Raw genomic sequence first — 18320 nt, forward strand, 5'->3', positions numbered from 1 at the left:
ACATGAGCCACCTGCAACTCTGTCCCACTCCCAGGGTCATATTCACAACTGTGGCAGGACAGCCCCTGCCCCATTCCCTCCCTCACTGTGGGGGCTTCATTCTGCCCCCACCATGCCCCTTCCCTCCCCACCCCCCCCGACTTACCAGTCAGATGCAGCTCTCCAAGCTGCTGGGCTGCATCCCTGTCAATCGGCTATTGCATAGGTATCAGCTGATATGGCTGGTTAATAATCAGCCACTGGTATCGGCCAAGAAACTTTTTAAAGATGCACCCCTAATATTTTTTGCCTACCTCTGAAAGATGAAATGTAGGTCACTACATGATTTAGAATATCTGACTAGGTGCCATATCTGGAGACCAGCTTATAATATTGTCATATTTTGTAGTGTAGACAAGATTTTCAACTTCATCCTGACATTGTCCTGCAGCCTGAAGAATCTGTGACATAACTAAGTCCCCAGATGTTGTTCTGCTTATAGTGCCTATTGTCTAATCGAAGGAATTCCTTTTTCTCTGAATAGCTGCAAAAACTCACACAGGCAAGAGAAAGGGATGTGAATTAATTCTGCCCATTGGGCCCTTTCTGAAAAGAATTGCATGACACAATGAATATACAACAATCCAGCTATTGTTTATTCATCACACTGTACAGCTATCAAACATTGACCTCGTGGAGAGCTGAGGCATTTCGCTTTTTAGTATACAAAGCAGGTATATTTTAACGGGTGCCAAAAGTTCTGGTCCAGCCAGCTCAAATGAAATCCAGTTCTAAAATAAACCATCCAGAAAGTCAGGGGTGGAGTGAAGCAATATCATAGCATAATGTGACCCATTGGCTTTTGTTTGGTCCCCACAGACAGCAAGCAGCGGAAGAAACCGTTGGAACAATGTTGAAAAGGTCTGCACGTCTGTCAACCTCAGAAAAGCCTGTAAGAAATATGAAGAACTAGGTGAGTGTTGGTGACCACAAAACCTTACAGGGGATATGGAGGGCAGTGGAGGGGATAATGGTGAAATACCAGCATCGCAAAGAGTGCACGTGTAACAGATGGTGGCAAACTGGAGTTGTCCTTTGTACCTTGGGATAAAACAAGCCACATCTTTCTGATTCAGGTCATCTTCACATTTTTCGGAGGGCCACTTCCAAGGAAGAAAGGTATTTGACATCCTGTTATCTTGAGACTTCCAACAAAGGTGCCTTTCGTGGCTGTTGTCTGCCCACTAGATGGAAACCAGCCACTCATATCTTTTAAGCAGAATAACAGTCATGAGCACATGGCATCCTTTAGTCTCTGACCTGGGATACAATGGTTGATATGAACATGAAAGGCTTCACATCCTATTAACCAGCTTGGGAGCCCCAAATTAAAAACAATTCTGTCTGGCATATAGGTAAAATAAAAGTACTGCATGCCTGAGATAAACAGCAGAGGAGCTGGGCCATCAGTTTGCTCCAGAGCAGATTTTTGGCCTGTTGGTTACAGAACTGAATCCTGTACTCTGTACTGCGCCTTTCACATCTGCCCTGGGGTAATTTTGCATTGGCTTTTTCTGAGCAAAATATAATTATATTTATATGTTACCCCAGGAGTGAAGCCCAAAGCTTACAGGTGGTGCAAAGAAAGAAATCTAGTAATCATTCCCTGTGCAACTTCATTCTTTTTGTCAGACATGAAAATAGGGTATCATGCCAGCAGCCAAGTTAGTCCAGGGCAATAGGGTCCCTGATTGCACAGTCGCGTTGTTTCTGTGCTTCAGGCCATCCTGGGGCAGCCTGTATTCCCCCTTTGCTACAGGAATGGGGATATCCTTTGCCCTATGTAGTTTTGGATGTCCCAGGCCACATCTGAATGCCCATCTGGGTATGGTGCAACCTGCTGCTTTCCAAGAAGAGCATGTTCTTGGTATGGATGTTTGCTTCCTCTATGCAGTAGCTCATCACTGTTCTCTAGAGTGAAAGGTCTCTGGCTTTACTGGACTGTGTGCTTTGTCCATCCTACTGTGAAACGGAGCTAGACCTCTCCAGTAAGCTAGTGGTTGAGTTTCCTTCCTCCTTCTCTAAAACAGCCGGGTGTACGTTGTTTTTTATTTCTTAAATCTCTTTCTTTCTTTAGATCCTTTTTTTAGTACAGTGTGCCGAGATCCCCCATTTTTAAATGTAGATGCTGTTCCAAGATTGTAGGCTTCTTAATTAGAAGCCATGGGTATTCTCTTCACTTAAGAGCAAAACCACTGTTGCACATACACATCAAGTTACAAATATAATGAGAAATTCTCAAGCAAATCTATTCCATTTTACTGAAATGCTCTGTGAAGTGTTCTTGGCTATAAAACTAGGAATTGGGACCAGGGAACCAGGTGAATCAATATCCAGTGAACTGGAGCCTCTACACCTAAGCCTCTATACTGGTTCTCTCCCATCAATTTAGAAAGTCAACTCCCACCCCCTCCTCACCCCCCTCTTCCCTGCCCCCCCTTCCCACAAAGCTAGTATTGCCATTATATTTTTCTAACCACTAGCAATATGCTATTTGTAAAAATTACATTATTACCCATTTCTATTCTAATTCTGGAGCTCAGCTTGCTGTTCTGCCTTACAATTTGGGTTAATTCCAGGCATCTTTCTATAGGTAGCGTAACACCTAGGAAGATTTTTTTTTTCCTTACATACCTTTGAAATACCTTTCCAACATACTGGGATTACCATTTTTAAGTGGAGGAACATGCGTTCCATATAAACCAGTTTGGCCACAGGATGTCACTGTTATTCCAGACACCCGTTACCAATGGAACTGTATCCTATATGTAGTGGTGTAAGGCTGCTATTGAAGACATAAGGGCTCAGCCTATGGAGCTAGAGCTTGTTCCAAGACATGATGCAAGAGTTGCTTTTGTACCTTCAGTATTTAGGCATAAAATAGTTCAGTACTTTTACTCTGAAAGTAAGTAACTTGGGAATGCTCAGTATGTGTTAGATATTTCCTGAATTTCCTGTTTTTTCCTCTGCTTCTAAAATCTGTGTTTGCACTGCATGTGTGATTGCTTGCAGAAAAGGCTGACGGAATATCTGTTTGATTTACATCAGGATGTGTAGTTGGAAGCTGTTTTAATTTGGCAGCATAACAGTCTTTAGGAAGATGTTCTTTATCCCAAAAGATGTAATTAAATTAAAGTTATATAATCATAGAAAAACAGGGCTAGAGGGGACCTCCAGAGGTCATCTAGTCCAACCCCCTGCTTCAGCCAGGATTATTTCTATTAAAATTATCCCATACTAATCCTTGCCTAACCTATTCCTAAAACTACCCAGTGAGCCCTGTCATACAACTACGAGGCATATTGTGCAAAGACACCAAAATTACCCTAACCTGCCACAGGTGAAGCAGGGGAACAATGGCAGTCAGTGTCTTGTTGCTGTAAAGGCTGTTAAAATGTAATCGAGAGGTCCAAGGAAGAGGGTCTTGTCCCCCACTACAGAGGAAGGCAGACCTCACAATAGCGTGTACCAGTCTGATCATGGAGTAAAATTGCTTCCTGATCCTATGTGACGATTGGGCTGACCCTAAGCAGAGGAGGAAGACCCTTTAACCAGAAGCCTCTGGGCCCCAGCAGGAGCATTAGTACACCCCAGTTAAAATCCCTAGTCTTGGCTACAGCCAACACCCAATACCTTTTGAGGCAGGTAGAACACCCCCCCCCCCCCCCTTGCAGACATATGTAGCAACAGGAAAGGAAAAAATTCCTTCCTTGCCCCATGTGGCAACCAGCAAAGTGCAAGTGTGGGGAAAAACCAAACCTACTACCCTCCACTGCTCTGCAGCACAGGGACAGCAAGTGTAGTTTCAGACATCACACCTACATAGACAGTAAATCTCTTCTTTCTTTATCTTTTCCATAAACTTATCCCAGCTGCTTTAACTTCCTTTCATAACTAAGCCAGTTGTGGACATATGCTACATTCTACTGCTCCCGGCAATGGTCTTCCCCAATATCCCCCTGCTTTAGGAGGCAGAGCTCTTTTTATGATCTGACAATCTATCTGTTGCTCTTTACAGAGCTCCCAAGGCATAACTGCTCCTAGATTATCCCTGACAAGTGCTTACCCAATGTTGTCAAAACTTCCAATGATAGAGATGCCACAACTTCCCTAGGCAGTCTAACCTAACTTCTCCATGTCCTGTTTAAAACATGGAGCACACAGCACTCTAGATGAGTTCTAACCTGTGCTTAGTAAAGAGGCACTATCACCTCCCATGTCTTGCACCTAATGCTCCTACTTCTGCACCCCAAAACTTCATTCACCTTTTGTGCAGCTGCATCACACTGCTGACTTGTGTAGAGTTTGTGATCCACCACAAGTCCTAGATCCTTCTCCATAGAGCTGCCAGTTGTTACACATCTTGTACTTGTGTTTTTGATTATTCTTCCCAAGGTGTTAGCACCTTGCACCTGTCAGCATTGAACTCCATCCTGTTGGCTTTAGCCCAGCTTTCCAATCTGTCAAGATCCTTCTGAATTGTGCTGCTGCCTTCCAGTGCACTTGCAGTTCTTCCCAGTTTTGTGTCATCTGTAAATTTGCTCAAAAAGCTCTCTATTCCAGGATCTAAATAATTAATAAACACAGACCCAGGGCTGACCCCTGAGGGACACCACTCAAATGCTCCTGCTGTCCTGACATGGATCCATTTGCTTGCAACTATTGAGCCAGTTGTCTATTCCCCTTGTAGTTTTGTCTAGCGCACATTTCTCCAATTCCTTTATGAGAAGGTCACGTGGGACTTGCCAAAAGCCTAACTGAACTCCAAATGTACCATATCCACTGCATTTGTTTCCTCCATCTAGCTGGTTATTTTGTGTAAGGAAGTCACGTTTCTTTGGTTCTGCAATGCTACAGTGTCACTGATCCGGCAGAGTATTTCCTGTCCTGCAGAGTGAATCCCACTGAATAAAACTGTGATGGTGTCTTGCTCCTGTGGGTTTGGTGGTATTTTAATGCTCCATTGCTGCATGTGTAAGTTCTACCCTTACCCCTTTTAATGATGCTATGAAAGATGAAATGTCCTCCATCTCTGGTGCCATCTAGTTTTTCTACCCATCTGATGTGCAGCAGTATTCTGGTCTGAGTCCTCTTCTCATGAGGATGATCTTGATAAAATGACAGAGGTTTGTTAAAGATACTTTGAGGTTCCTTTGCTTTGTTTTTTTCAATTGACAGAAGGTCCCAAGTTCTCTCTCTGACCATTACTCTGATCTTTCAAAGCCCCTGTGCTCTGCTGGCAACCCCTGAGGAGACAAAGCCGGAGGTTGCTTCCTCTGGAGCATGGCAGTTCTGGACATTAGGCATCAGGGCTATTTCAATTGGAATCAGGGACCTTTAAAATAACCCAAATAATATTTCTTGTGTTCTAGACTCAAAAATGGAATGCCTCGACCTAACCATAACAGAAGTTGTCAAGAGGCAAAACTCCAAATCAAAGAAAAGCTTCAATCAGGTAAATCAAATTGCAACATTCTTGTCCTCCCTGGTTTGGCAGTGAGGGTAGCCAGTAGCTTGCTTGGGAGAGAAGAAGATGATTTTAGAGCCATGAAACAGCCAGATCCCAACTCTTGAGCTTTGGTGCATTTACTTCAAGATGGGGGTGGAGACTGTGCTCTGTGTTTGCTAGCAGAGGTAGGGTGATCTCACATGTTCAACTTGCTAAGTGCAGTTAAAACTCAAGCAGACACAGGTTCAAGCAGTTTAGCATGTGTAAAGTACCCTCATGATGTTGCAGAGTTGTTCCCTTTTGAGTGAAGGTTATCTCCCACCAGGTACTAACTTTTAATAGATCACTACATTCCAATGACTTGCAACTGCTGCAAGTGAGGATGCTACAAAGCTCTTACTCAGCTATGGCCTGTATTTATTAGGGCTGTGCAAAGCTTCGGGGGCTGATTCAATTCGGAGGAGATTCGGTCCAATTTGGTGGCCGAATCTCCAAATCCAAATCGAATCAGGGGACCAATAAAAAGGTCTGAATCAATTGAAGCTCTCCAAATCTTTGGAAAAGTTTCGGAGAGCTTTGATGATTCGGGCAGTCCCCAGCCTGCTGCAGCAGAGAGCTGGACCCAGACTTGGAGCTGGTAAGTAGGGGGCAGGGGAGGGGGGACTGGAGGAGTGGGGGAGAGAACCATGGGGGCACCCCTGTCAGGCCCCAATCCCTGCCTGCTGTCCCAGCCCTCCCCCCTCCTCCTCCATGGCTTCCCTGCCCACCCCAGCTCCCGGTGCTTTAAAAAAAAGCCCCCATTCACTGGGTACTCCTGGGTGGGGGGTGATCTCTGCTGCCCCTCCACCGCCCCATGCTGCATGGGGGACTCTTCCATGAGCCCCCTGACCCCCCACCCCGCTCCTCCAGCCCCCTCCATGGCTGCTCCGCCCACCCCACCTCTGGCCCTTTAAGGAAAAAAAAACAAATAAACCCTGGACTCACCAGCTCCTGCAGTGGCCTTGGGGCTTTGGGGGGCTTGTGGAAGAGCTCCCCAACATGGGGGGGAGAAACAGGGTTCACCCCCTGCCAGGCAGAAACCGGTGAATCCGGGGGTTGGGGGGGGTTCCCTTAAAGGGCCGGAGCTGGGGCAGGAAGGGCAGCCATGGGGGGGTGTTGAGGGGCTCGTACAGAGCCCCCCACACAGCATGGAGCAGTGGGGGGCAGCGGGGATCGCCCCCCCACTCCCCCTGCTTGGCAGCACCTGGTGAGTTGGGGCTTTTTTTTCAAAGTGCTGGGAGCTGGGGCACGTGGGCAGCCATTGCCAGGCCGGGAGAGTGGGCAGAGGATGGGCCTGGGTGATTCAGAGATTTGGCAGCAGCCAAATAACTGAATCAGATTCGGCCGAATCAATTCGAGACAGCGATTTGAATCACTGAATCGAATCACTGTCCCCCAAATTGGCCAAATCTGAAGCGAATACTAGCTGCTTCGCACAGGCCTATTTGTTATGTCAAGCAAGCCTGTCTAGTGGTATCTTCCCCACATGGCTTAGGAAGTCCTGTGTTTGGTATAACCAGCCCAATTTAAACTAATAGATCAAGGGGGAGAAGGAAACCCTTATGTAGATATTTTTCCAAAGCAGGATCTGGAGAAATTCGTCCTTGTGTATCCAAGGCAGTATTAGCACCTGGAAATGCTAAGTGTCCAGCAGTTTTTATAGACATTCATGGAAGTAACCTAAGTGCTCAGGATATTTGACAGTCAGGTCACTTATATAATGGACTATGCAGCTTAACTATAGAGCTTATCACTGAAAAACTGGACCCCAGTATTGTAACAGAATTCAAATAAAAGGGTCTGAGCCCCAGTGGGTCTAGCAACTGAATCAGATTTCCCAGCAAAATAATACATCCCCTTTTGTTAGTAATTAAGGCCCAGCAATTCAAATACCAGACTGGAACCTTTTGTGGTGACGATCATCTTGTGATGACCGGAGGCTTCAAGAGCTGGGAGCATGAGCTTCTGTAACTCGATGGAAGAAAAAAGTCCCTTAGAGGAAAACTAATAGACTGGCATCCTTAGAAAGGGATGACCGGATGGTGGATTACAGCAGCATGCACTTGTAGTCTATCTGATTGTTTCTTTGGAGCAGGAGTGTCAAACTTGTGGCCTGTGGGCTGGATCTGGGCCCTGGAGTTAGGTCATTCAGCCCACTGGGCTTCTCATGGGCTAGATGACCCACCTCCCTGGGCAAGATGTGGCCTGCAGGACTTGTTGCCATGCCTGCTGGAGCTACTGCATCAGGGAGTTTTGATTGTCTTTGGCTAAAATTAGCAGCAGGGGAAGAGGGAGGGCAAGCAGGAGTAGTGTTAATCCCCTGGATACTGGAGCTTCACTGAGGCAGTGGCTCCAGTAGCTTTATGGGTTAAAGCCACCACTAGTCACCCCGCTGCCAGAGGTGGTTCATCTGGCCTGCGAGAAGTCCCACAGTCTGTGTTGGGCCTGTGAGAAGCCCCATGGTCCAGGACCAGCTTGCAGGGCCAAATGAATGTCACACCCATGCGTTAGAGTAGTGAATATGGCCAGCAATGGCTCATGCGCACACAAGCACATGGTGAGTATCTTACGCTCTGAGAGCCTCCATTTTGACTTACTGCCTCAATTCAGGCCAAGTTCTGACATGGAAAGGTACAGTACACACTGAAAAGAGTCCTAGCTGCTTTTCCAGGTCCCCAGCTACACAAACCATAAAACCTAGTTGTGCTTGTTTGGCCACAAAGCATTGTCAACATACCATGTTATCTTTTTCTCTCTCATAGCAAATCAGTGTGTCCCAGATTAAAGTGGACAAGGTCCAGATCACAGGAATCAACTGTTCCTTTGCTGTGTGCCTGGACCAGGATGAGCGGAAAATCCTGCAGAGCGTAACCAGGTAGGAAACTAGCAGGGTGTAACCAGCCCGCCCACAATAGGCCCATTCTGCATGTATGAAACCTGTCTCAGGCCACACGCGTGCTTTGAGAAAGCCAGCTCCCTGAAGCCCTTGACCTATGGTTCAATCTTTTTTTCAGGTCTTGGCCCCATTTATAGTCAGGTGACATCATGGTACAGGACATTTTGAATATTTGAACAGCACATTTAGCACTGTTCACATGTCCATATTTAGCAAGGGGTTAGGCCCCATGTCTGCTCTTATCCCACAAGGATTGTTGCATGGAGGCAACTTATCCCTCAGTGAAACAGAGCTGTTTCCCCATTTTAGCTTGTACTTTCCATGGGATAAGAATGAAGCCACAAACAATTACCACAGAGCAGCTGGGCTTTGGTACTTGCTCCCTGGTAATTGCAGGCACAAAAACTATTGGTGTACTGGCAGTTCTTCCTTAGCCAGTGAAACCTAAACTGGTGCAATTTACCCCTGTTTTATTCAAAAGTAAGCTACTCCAGTTCAGCTCTCATCGTGGGATCACTGAGGGTATGGGATTGGTTAACACAGAGCAGATCAACTGCAGAAAAGGCAGGCTTAGGCAAATAAGGAGCTCTGTGGGACTGGAGCCCCACTGGGGGGTCACAATCCCTAGTTTAGGGACCACTATTCTAGATGAAAAAGTGCTGCTTAGGCTTTGCCCCTGTTTTGAATGTCTGGGGCCAGAACTCTAGAAAATATCCATTAGAGGGATAGGGGGTGACTTAAGTAGGAGTATGTGGCACTGCACAGCACAGCTGAGCTGCAGGTCAAAAGCCCATGTGGGAGTCATGATGCCACCTGGATCAGGAGTATCAAACACCTCCAGACCTACAGGCTAGATGAGGGTTGCTGGTCCTGTCTGCATGCCAGTTTTTTGGGTGCCCTAAAAAAGTTCTTTTGTGTTGTTTTTGTATATGATCAAGGCCAGATTTTAATTCCTTTATTTCTATAAGAGCTGAGGAAGTTAATTTGAAAGTTTGATGCATTAAATGAAAAAGGAGCATTACACACTTGTTTCTGGACATGCAAAAGAATTGTGATTTTCTTTTTTTGAAGGCCTACATATTCAGAAGGGACTATTGTTTTGCCAATACCTCCACTTAGGGTGGTCTTTTTGGGGACACCAAAGAGGGATTTGACTCTTCAGTGAGGTATTGCTCAGCTCTTCTGAAAATGTGGCCTTTTAAGGGTGTCTGTGATCCCTATAATTTGATCACCATTGTCTGTGCCTTTTTTGTACTCCCAGCCTTTCGGTCACAGCTGGACACAGCACAAGGATTTCCATTTCCTGTTTTTTCCTGCAGGTGTGAAGTCTCGGCATGCTACAAACCAAGGGACAATGAACCCTCTGGAACGAGGAGATCCTCTTCGTTTCACCTTTCGCAAGACCCTTCTGAGTTTTGTTCTCTTCTGTGTTTGCCCATTGCCACCTTTAGTGGAGCACTGCCATAGAAAATCCTGCAAGGCCAGGCTAACATGCAAGATCTCATTTTGCTTCAGACCATCCAGACTTGCATCCAGTGCATCATGATATCTGTGAAAGCAGTCTCCAAGAGGAATCCTCCTCCATCAGGTTGGAGACCTAGATCTTTCCACCAATGACATCCTGGAACCTAAAGCATTAGTACAGTGGACAAGCTGTTCTTAGTCTGGATATCTAACATGCATCTGAGAGAGACTAAGGGCCCTCCAAAGGTCTGGTTGTTGTCATGATTCCCAGGCTCTGGGACAGAAGTGATTTCCTGAAAATCTCTAAATGGTGCTGCAGATCTCTGGTTGGAAGGGGTGCGGTAAGAAGAGTAGAGACACTTTTCTGACCAGTGATGAGGAAATGGTGATGAACTGTATTTGAAAGAACCTTGCAACTAGTGCAGATACTGGGGAGAATATGATAGATGGACATAACGAGGGACATACAAGGATAAAGAGATTTTTACTGACCGCAGTGTGTAAAGTTGCCTTAAATGCCTGGTGCAGACTACCCTTATAATATTCTGAAGATGCTTCACCCAGAGCAAAGTTGAGTTCACCTTCAAAATTACAAATTCTTTGGGGTTCAGAAACATGGGGGTTTTTTTGTGGATGGGACTTATTTGTCCTATAGGTTGGTCCATAGAGATGACTAGATTAGGACTAGAAGGATGATTGTGGCTTAGTGGTCATGCCAGTGATCTAGTGCAATAGGTTATAACTGGGGTTATTTCATGCACCAAATGATAATTACTGTAAAACCAGGTCACCCAAGTGACCATTTTCCTAAAACACAGTTTCTGGAGGAGACAGGCTCCCCTTATTAGATAAATGCCCCTGTATCCTCCTTACCTGCACTGAATCTCACCTTTAAAAGACCATGAAAAGGTTAAATGTGATACTTGCTTTGAGTGCTGTTGAAAGAATTACACTCACAAGAAGATAGTTCATGGGACCAGGAGCCAAATACTGGACAAGCCACTGTGCTGAGTGTGAATGAGTTCAAATGTAACAGAGACAGATTTGCTGCAGACTGCCCTGGGATCAAAAACACTAGTGACACCTACAGTAGACATAAGATGCTGAACTCTGCATTTCTTTCTCCAACAGTCCAAGGAAAGCCTCCCAACTTCCTTTTTTCCCAGTTATAAGGCTATAGGTGCAAAGTGCCAGAAAGGTGCAATACCTGTGGGTGCTGTCTGACCACAGAGACAATAAGAGGTGGAAGAGTTTGTTAACCTTCTCAGTCAAGTAACTATTTGCGCACGCACACACGTGTCTGTGCTTCCTCGCATGGTCACTGCTTGGATTGTTAGTTCCTAACGTTAAGATGGGCTTGGTCAAGTGTCGCCTGCTAAAATGGCCTTTACCAGCCAGAAGAGGATCGTTGCATTGATGGTCTTCCTCCATGGCTACTGGGATTGGCTTGGCCATGTGGAGGTCAGATCAATGACCTTTGAGATCAGAGAACATGGGATTTATTTTGCCACTGGTTTCAGTGGAAACACGTTCTTAGTGAGTGCATGTTGCATCTGTATCTGCCTTTGATTTTATTATTTTGAGACATCCAGTAGTAGGAGGGTTAACTTGTATAGAGATGACAGGAGCCCTTTTGCTCTTGGTTGCCTAAGATAAGTGTAGCCCAGACCTGTGTGCCTGAGTTTCTCCTCATCCTTCCCAAGAGGGCTTTGTACCCACTGTATTTTTGCTGGGGTCTTGCTGAGGTTTTCTGTAGCTACAGCTCAAAAGCAAGCTAGCTGTACCCGGACATTAATGTGCATAAATGGGGGAAGTAGAGGTTATCATAGGCTTCTTACATACCCCTCCCCATTTTGTTTTGTTTGCATTTTAATCCCCTCAATTCCCAGCATCCTTTGCTCCAACCAGAAGGCACCTCCTTCCAGGTTTTTAATGGATCCTTTATTCCAGCTGTGCTGCACTCAAGTCAGCTAGAAGGGATACTGATAATAAATGTGATTTGTTGGAGTACTTAGAAGGAAGGCAGGTTTATAGTATTCCAGGTCCTGCAGGCCTTGGGCAGCAAGGAGTCAAGGCCCTCATTCTCAGAGCCCCAAGCTGGTTTAGCTTTGCTCCTGAGATGCTGCTCAGTGGGTACTGTACACAGCACAGATGCTTCCCATGTGTCATTCATGTGGGCTAACTACCGCCCTGTCCATCACTTTGAGGACTGGCTGTTTTTGAACACAGAGTTTCTGGTCTGGAGGTTAAAATGGGAGTGAGAACTCCCACTTATGGTGTGAGACCTAACAGCAAGTTACTGCTTCTGAGCTTTTTTGAGGAGAGAGAAGAGAGATTAAGACCTTCATGGAGCAAGCCGTCTCTGCTAGGCACAGATCCAAAAATGGTGCCTTTTCTAAAAGCCTTGTTATCACTCTGTTGTTAGCCTTCAAGCATCCCCCTTCTCCCCAGTCCAAATTTCCACTCTTATGTGCATGAAGACCTTGGATGTTTTTCATTTGCATCCTGGAGGGCTCTGAAAAGTGCCTACACAGGGCTGAGGCCTGTGTTTCTTCTCCGACTGCTTGACTAATGCCATCGCTAGGTATTATAAAGGAAAACCTTGCATGCATTCAAGTGGGTCTCAAGTCTGTGGCATCATGTGGCCCTGCACCAGTGGGAATTCCTGGTTGCAGGGAAACTTGCTTCTATTGCATGGCTGAACCTTCAAGAAGGAACCAGCTCCCCATATTATATCTATGGAAACAAGAGCATCTACACCCTTAATTTATTATTTGCACATAATAAAACCCCTCTATTTTTGTTCTCAGTGATCAGTCCAAAGAAAATGCCAAGCTGCCACCAACTTGCAACCTGAGTGGCAAGAGCTTTCTCCTCTCTGAAGGAACTAGGTCATTTTAAAACCACTTTCGCAGAAATAGCCAGAGTGCGTGAGTGACGTCACTAACCCACACAAAGATTTGAGGCCCCAAAACAGAAATTGGGCTTGATGCACGTCCCTTCAGTTTCCCCCTGTAAAATAGTTGTGTTGTTTTATTGCACTATACTCTAACTTCAGCCTATCAAAGGACTCAGTAAAGTGTTTTTTAATGGATCTTTTATTCCACACATTTGGAAAATATTTTCCTATTGACTTTTAATTTTTTGGCAAACAATTTGACTTTTTTGTCTGTTGAACAGCTGAAATGTCACAGCTGTTTTTGTTTGTTTGTTTGTTTGTTTTAACACTTTTAAACAACACCTTTACCTGTCAGAGTGCTGTTTGTGATCTTAGCATCCGTGACTAAATATATCTATGTCCCCACTAATGGTGCAAATGTTGAAGCCTCAGCTGGCCCCTCAAAAATATCAGAAAATAATAGAATTTCCCTGTGATGAAGGAGAACAATGGCTTTATAACCCTGTTCCATTTTACAGTCTTAGATTTGTTTTAATGATAGACCTTTTCAGGCTAAACTGTACATATGTGAAACATCAGTAAGTTTGTGTAAGTAGCTGTGCTAATTTGTAAAATATTGTTCAAAGAACTTCTAAGATAATTGTAAAATATTAAATGTTGATTTATTTCACATACAATGTGAGTGAGGTGTCTGTACTAGCCAGGTCCAGAGTGGAAAAGGGGAACTGGAATAGCTGGAGCTAAAGGTCCCATGCAAGGTTTAAATTCATGGCTTATCAACCTAAAAACAATGGTGCTACTGCATTTCAGCTTAAGTATACCTTTGATTGACAGCAATGAAAAGTTCATCAAGGCCTCAGGACCCCCCAGGCAGTAGAGAAGGTGAAGATCTACAGTGGGTTGTACATGTTCTTCTGTAAACAAAGAGCAACCAGTTCAATAGCAGTCTAAACTTACTTTTATATTGGACTAAGGAAAAAAAAAAAGAACAAAAATTTGTCAAGTGAGAGCACGCTGTGGGCTGCCCCCATTCTGCAGATAAATATGGGATTTGTTCTCTAGGGTTGTAAAATCTGTCACTCCTTTGACCATGAATAAAGTGCTTACAAGTTGCATAATAAAGCATTGGAGTGAGAGAATGGATTACTGTTTATAGAAAAAAAAATACTTCACTCTCCTTGAGTGATAGACTATGAATGTTTCAGTAAGTTTTAGACAAGTGCTGTGTTTTGAGGCTATCTCCAACCTTCACCTCAGTGCATCTGCCCAGAGTTGTTTTTAGGATTGAGTCAGTATTGTAAAAATACCCTAAAATATTTTTGTAATTTTTAAATTTGTATTAATAATTTCAAGTGTATCTATGTCTATTTGTTGCTTTCCTACCCCATGACTATTCAAGAAAACAAGCTGGTTGGAGAAATCTGGGGGAGTAGCACATTTTCACAAGCTTGAAAAAAATGCAGTTTTTGTGGAGAATTTGAACAAAAAGAAGCTATTTCATTTGCAAACTACTTATTATGAATTAGCTATTCATCTCGATTCTAATCAGAATAAATAAATTTTCACCAATTTTAAGTTTTTAAAAAAGTTTTAGTTTCTTTTGAACTCTTTCAAAGAAAAGCTGGGTTTTTTCAGTTTTCAGGATTTTGTTTTGTTTTATTTTGTTTAGGACACTTCCCCCAGTCTGCATTTTCCCCTCCTCCCCACTTTTTTTAAAGCAAAAAAAAAATAAGTGAAAGACAAGGGGTGGAGGAGGAAACAAACCAACATGGAGTTGTTGCACTCATTTTAAATGGAGGAGGAAACAAACAAATGAATGCAACAACAAGTTCTTGTTTCATTCCAAATTTGGTTTGGAAAATGCCTGCTTTTTTTTTATAAGTTAGTTCTGCTACTCAAAGCACTGTTACATACTTTGCTTCCTGCTTTTATGCAACAGCGGGGATTTAGCAATATGCTTACCATCAAAATGTCTGATTAAACCCAGGTTTATTCTAGAAAATATTTGCCAGTAAAGCTATAGTTATATGATCAAAACCACCCTGTTCAGGTGCCATTGTAATGGCAGAACTTCAGTTCCTATACAGCTGATGCCAATTCTATGAATGAAATACTGGTAAGCTGTACCGGCAAAAACCCCTTTTATGCTGCTAAAACTATCTCTGTGCAAGAAATGTTTACCAGTGTATTGATGGATGCACGGGTTTTGAAGATACAGCCTGTAGGCCAGATCGAGCCCGTGGAGCCCTCTCATCTGGCCCACAGTGCTATCCATTAGCCTTAGGCTGGACTCTCAAGCTGCATGTGCAGCACATGTCAGACCAGCCCCATGTGCTGCACACAGGGCCAGATGTGGCATGTGTGTGGTACGTGCCATACAGGACTGGATCTGGTGCATGCTGCATGTGGCATCCATGCTGGATCTGGTGGGGCCAATCTGGCCTGCAGACTGCCTTCATGCTCCTCATCCAGCCCATGGGGCCTGATGAATTTAACATACCTGCATTCATGTAAGAAAAATATCACACCCCTAAATAATATTATTCCATCAGCAAATGTTTCTAGTTTAGATCTGGCCTAGACCCCCTGCCTTGCTTTGAAATCTTCATCCTCTTTGCATCTCGTGTTTCTGTTTGTAGCAGAAATGGACACTTATACATGTGACAGACCTCTGTTCCAATGCATGCTAATTAGCACATGTCCAAACAGACTCAATTAATCAAGTCTGCTGTGAGTCTGCTGGAGTGTGCTAATTTGTGTGCTCCAGCAGCTTCTGCATCACATGTATTCAGTGTCCTGACATTTCAAAATGACAGCAGGGGAGCTTTAACTAAAGCTCATTAAACAAGCTTTAGTTAAAGCACCCCCACCACCATTTTGAAGAGTAGGACGCTGAAAACACGTGATGGTCTAAGAGCTGCTCTAATTAAAGTGCCCCCCCTCCACTCCAGAGCACATGTATAGATACCCAATGAGCATTACCTTCCTCAGTTTAGGACTGGGGCTAAGGATTCAGCCTTAATTTGTCTCAGTATTTAAGTTCTGGTTTACATGTGCCGTTCAGGCATATCTGAATGGGGTTGTAGTACCTTAAAACCACAAACCATCTTTCCAGTAAGCAGCAAAAACTTAGGACCAATTCGGTCCTATTTCACTCGATGCACCTAAATGGCACGTGCACAGCCGCATGACAGCAGTTTCGGATGCTTACACATAGCTCGCGACTCAGCTCTGCTCACAGAGCATTAAGAAGCATGGTCAGCAGGTCTGCACTCCGGCCAAATTGTAGGGGGAAAAAAGAATCACCTAGGGATTAGTGTCAGGCCAGACCAGTCCCAAAATGTTGGTCAAATCACAGCGAGGAGGGGAAGTAGGTAGTTTCAAAAGGAAGGCTGGTTAAAGCATGTTGCTAGGAAGGAGATACAGACTCAAACACTTGGTGAGGGGGGGCCTGGAACCGGAGTCTCCTTCTCCCCAGGCACTGAGCTAAAATATCAGAGACCCTCCTCTTCTTCCTCCTCCTCTTTACTTCCAACAGGGGCGAATGCAAAGTGGTTTCATGTTGCCACAAAGGATAAAAGGAACTCCAAACTTTTAAGTGCCCCAAACTGGTTATGTAGTAGCTGCCTGCAGGCCATTGAGGCAGATAAAGCAACATAATATTTAGGCCTCAGTGTGAACAATAAGCAGCTGCCACACCTTAATTCTACCTGTTTTATAGCAGGAAGAAACAGGTTCAGCATACAAATGCCAAAATTAGCTACCAATCCCTCCCAGTGTCGAAGGCAGGGTAGAGTGACACCTTAAACTAACTGGTTCGGAGAGGTCTAAGCTTTTATAGGTGACAGCTTACTTCATCAGATGGTATGAATGGACTTACAGAAAGCAGGGGTTTTAAATAGAAGGGATTTAAATTACAAAAAGTAGGCAAAGAGGGAGGGCTTGCCCCTCTCACAAGTGACCCCTCTCCCTATCCTTAAGCCTGTCTGAACCAGTGTCTAATTGCCACCCTGCCCTGCCTTCTGCCTGACTTCAGACTAACATGACTAACTACCTCTTACTTCCTGCAGTGTAGAATAGGTTGAGAACCAGGAACTTAGAACTTGTGCACAAAGAGAAAATTACTGGCATAACTAGTTATAGTTATACCAGAATAGTTATATAGCTTTTCCAGTAATTTTCCCTGAATAGACAAGCCCTTAACCACAAAACTCTAGAAAACCCCTCCATAAATTAATATCAATAAAGGCATTCACAACATGACTCTCGCCAGGGCAAAGGGCCTATGTCCTGTTCTGTCCCAGAACCTCTTTTGTTAGGTATGTTCTGTAAAATCCTATGGGGGAATCCCTGTTATAAAAAGTTCTTTATAAAGGAGCATGGAGCATCTAAATATTCATAGATCAAGAGCATGAGAATGACTTAGGACACTTACCTGGAAGGCAGGGTGCCTGGGTTTCAGTCCTTGTGCCATGACTACTTCATTATTTACATGAAGTGAAACAGCATCAATAGGAGAGAATGAAGGTACTGGTGGTGACTAGTGTACTCAGTGAAAAAGGGAAGCAAATGGGAGCTCTGGAAGCCCCAGGCTGAGTTGGACAGACAGTCCTCTTTTGTTTGATGGAACTAATGAAGTTGTGCACCTTGCTTGGTTTGGTTGCAGTATGTCATTTGTAGGCCCTGTTTGTGTGTGTGGTGTGGGAGAAGGTATCTGTAAGTAGTAGAGGCTTTGGTGCTGAGAATTTCCTGCATCTAATCACAGCTATGGCAAAATAAAGGAAAAGGGATGAAGATAACCAGTTCTAGGCAGAAGGATTTAAAAGTTAAACCATACTATTCTGTAAGGCACAGTGTGATCTCATCTGTAATGATTCATGCAATTCTGATCACTGTAAATGAGATGAACTAGGCCTGGAACAAGGACAGAGAACAGCTATAAACATTTTGTAACATGCTGGTACACACGCATGCTAAGTGTTCCACGAGACGCTTGTAGTCATTCCTCAAAGCACCTCACAGTGCCGTGCTCCCCTATTGCCCCCCAACCCACCCCCCTCAGCCAGCTGGTTCCAAGCCATTGCTCATGTCACTCAAGCTGGACTCTACTGCCCCAGGGGTCATAGGTCACATATGACCTTACCTCCATACTTCATTACTCATGTTGTGGCACACTACCTAGTAATGAGGTGGGGATATCACCACTGCCAATACACCACTGATCATGAAGGCGCACAACGCAAGGGCTGGGGCATAGGCCTAGTAGTTAAGTCACCATGGGAGGGCCAGATATAGGAGTCAGAGTCCAAGATACCCACAACAGAGGGGAATTCCAGGAGCAGAATCCAGGTGGTGAGAACTTCAGATGACTTTTAAGGGTGGGAGCAGATGGGGCTGACTGCTTGTGGCTTTAGGGGATGGGGTGGCGTGATTGCCTCAGCCCAGCTGGGACCAGGGCATTGCTCTGGGCTTGTTGCAGGTGACATTTGTCAAAGGATGACTTGCCTCAGTCTCTTGATTGAAATTGACTGGGT

General features: G+C 44.6%; 1 protein-coding gene across 2 annotated transcripts in view; it reads left to right on the forward strand.

Moving 5' to 3' along the window:
- Window positions 1-13456, forward strand: part of PIK3R5 (phosphoinositide-3-kinase regulatory subunit 5) — a 107538-nt gene extending 94082 nt beyond the window's left edge. For both annotated transcript variants that reach the window (XM_006277031.4, XM_019485717.2), the window contains exons 16-19: window positions 859-952; window positions 5412-5494; window positions 8290-8402; window positions 9743-13456. In XM_006277031.4, the coding sequence (XP_006277093.1) occupies window positions 859-952; window positions 5412-5494; window positions 8290-8402; window positions 9743-9890 (438 nt within the window). In that variant the 3' untranslated portion in view covers window positions 9891-13456. The remainder of the gene's footprint in view (window positions 1-858; window positions 953-5411; window positions 5495-8289; window positions 8403-9742) is intronic.
- The last annotated feature ends 4864 nt before the right edge of the window (window positions 13457-18320 follow it).

This window comes from Alligator mississippiensis, chromosome 8 (assembly GCF_030867095.1).
Source record: "Alligator mississippiensis isolate rAllMis1 chromosome 8, rAllMis1, whole genome shotgun sequence".
In the NCBI taxonomy this organism is placed as follows: domain Eukaryota; kingdom Metazoa; phylum Chordata; order Crocodylia; family Alligatoridae; genus Alligator; species Alligator mississippiensis.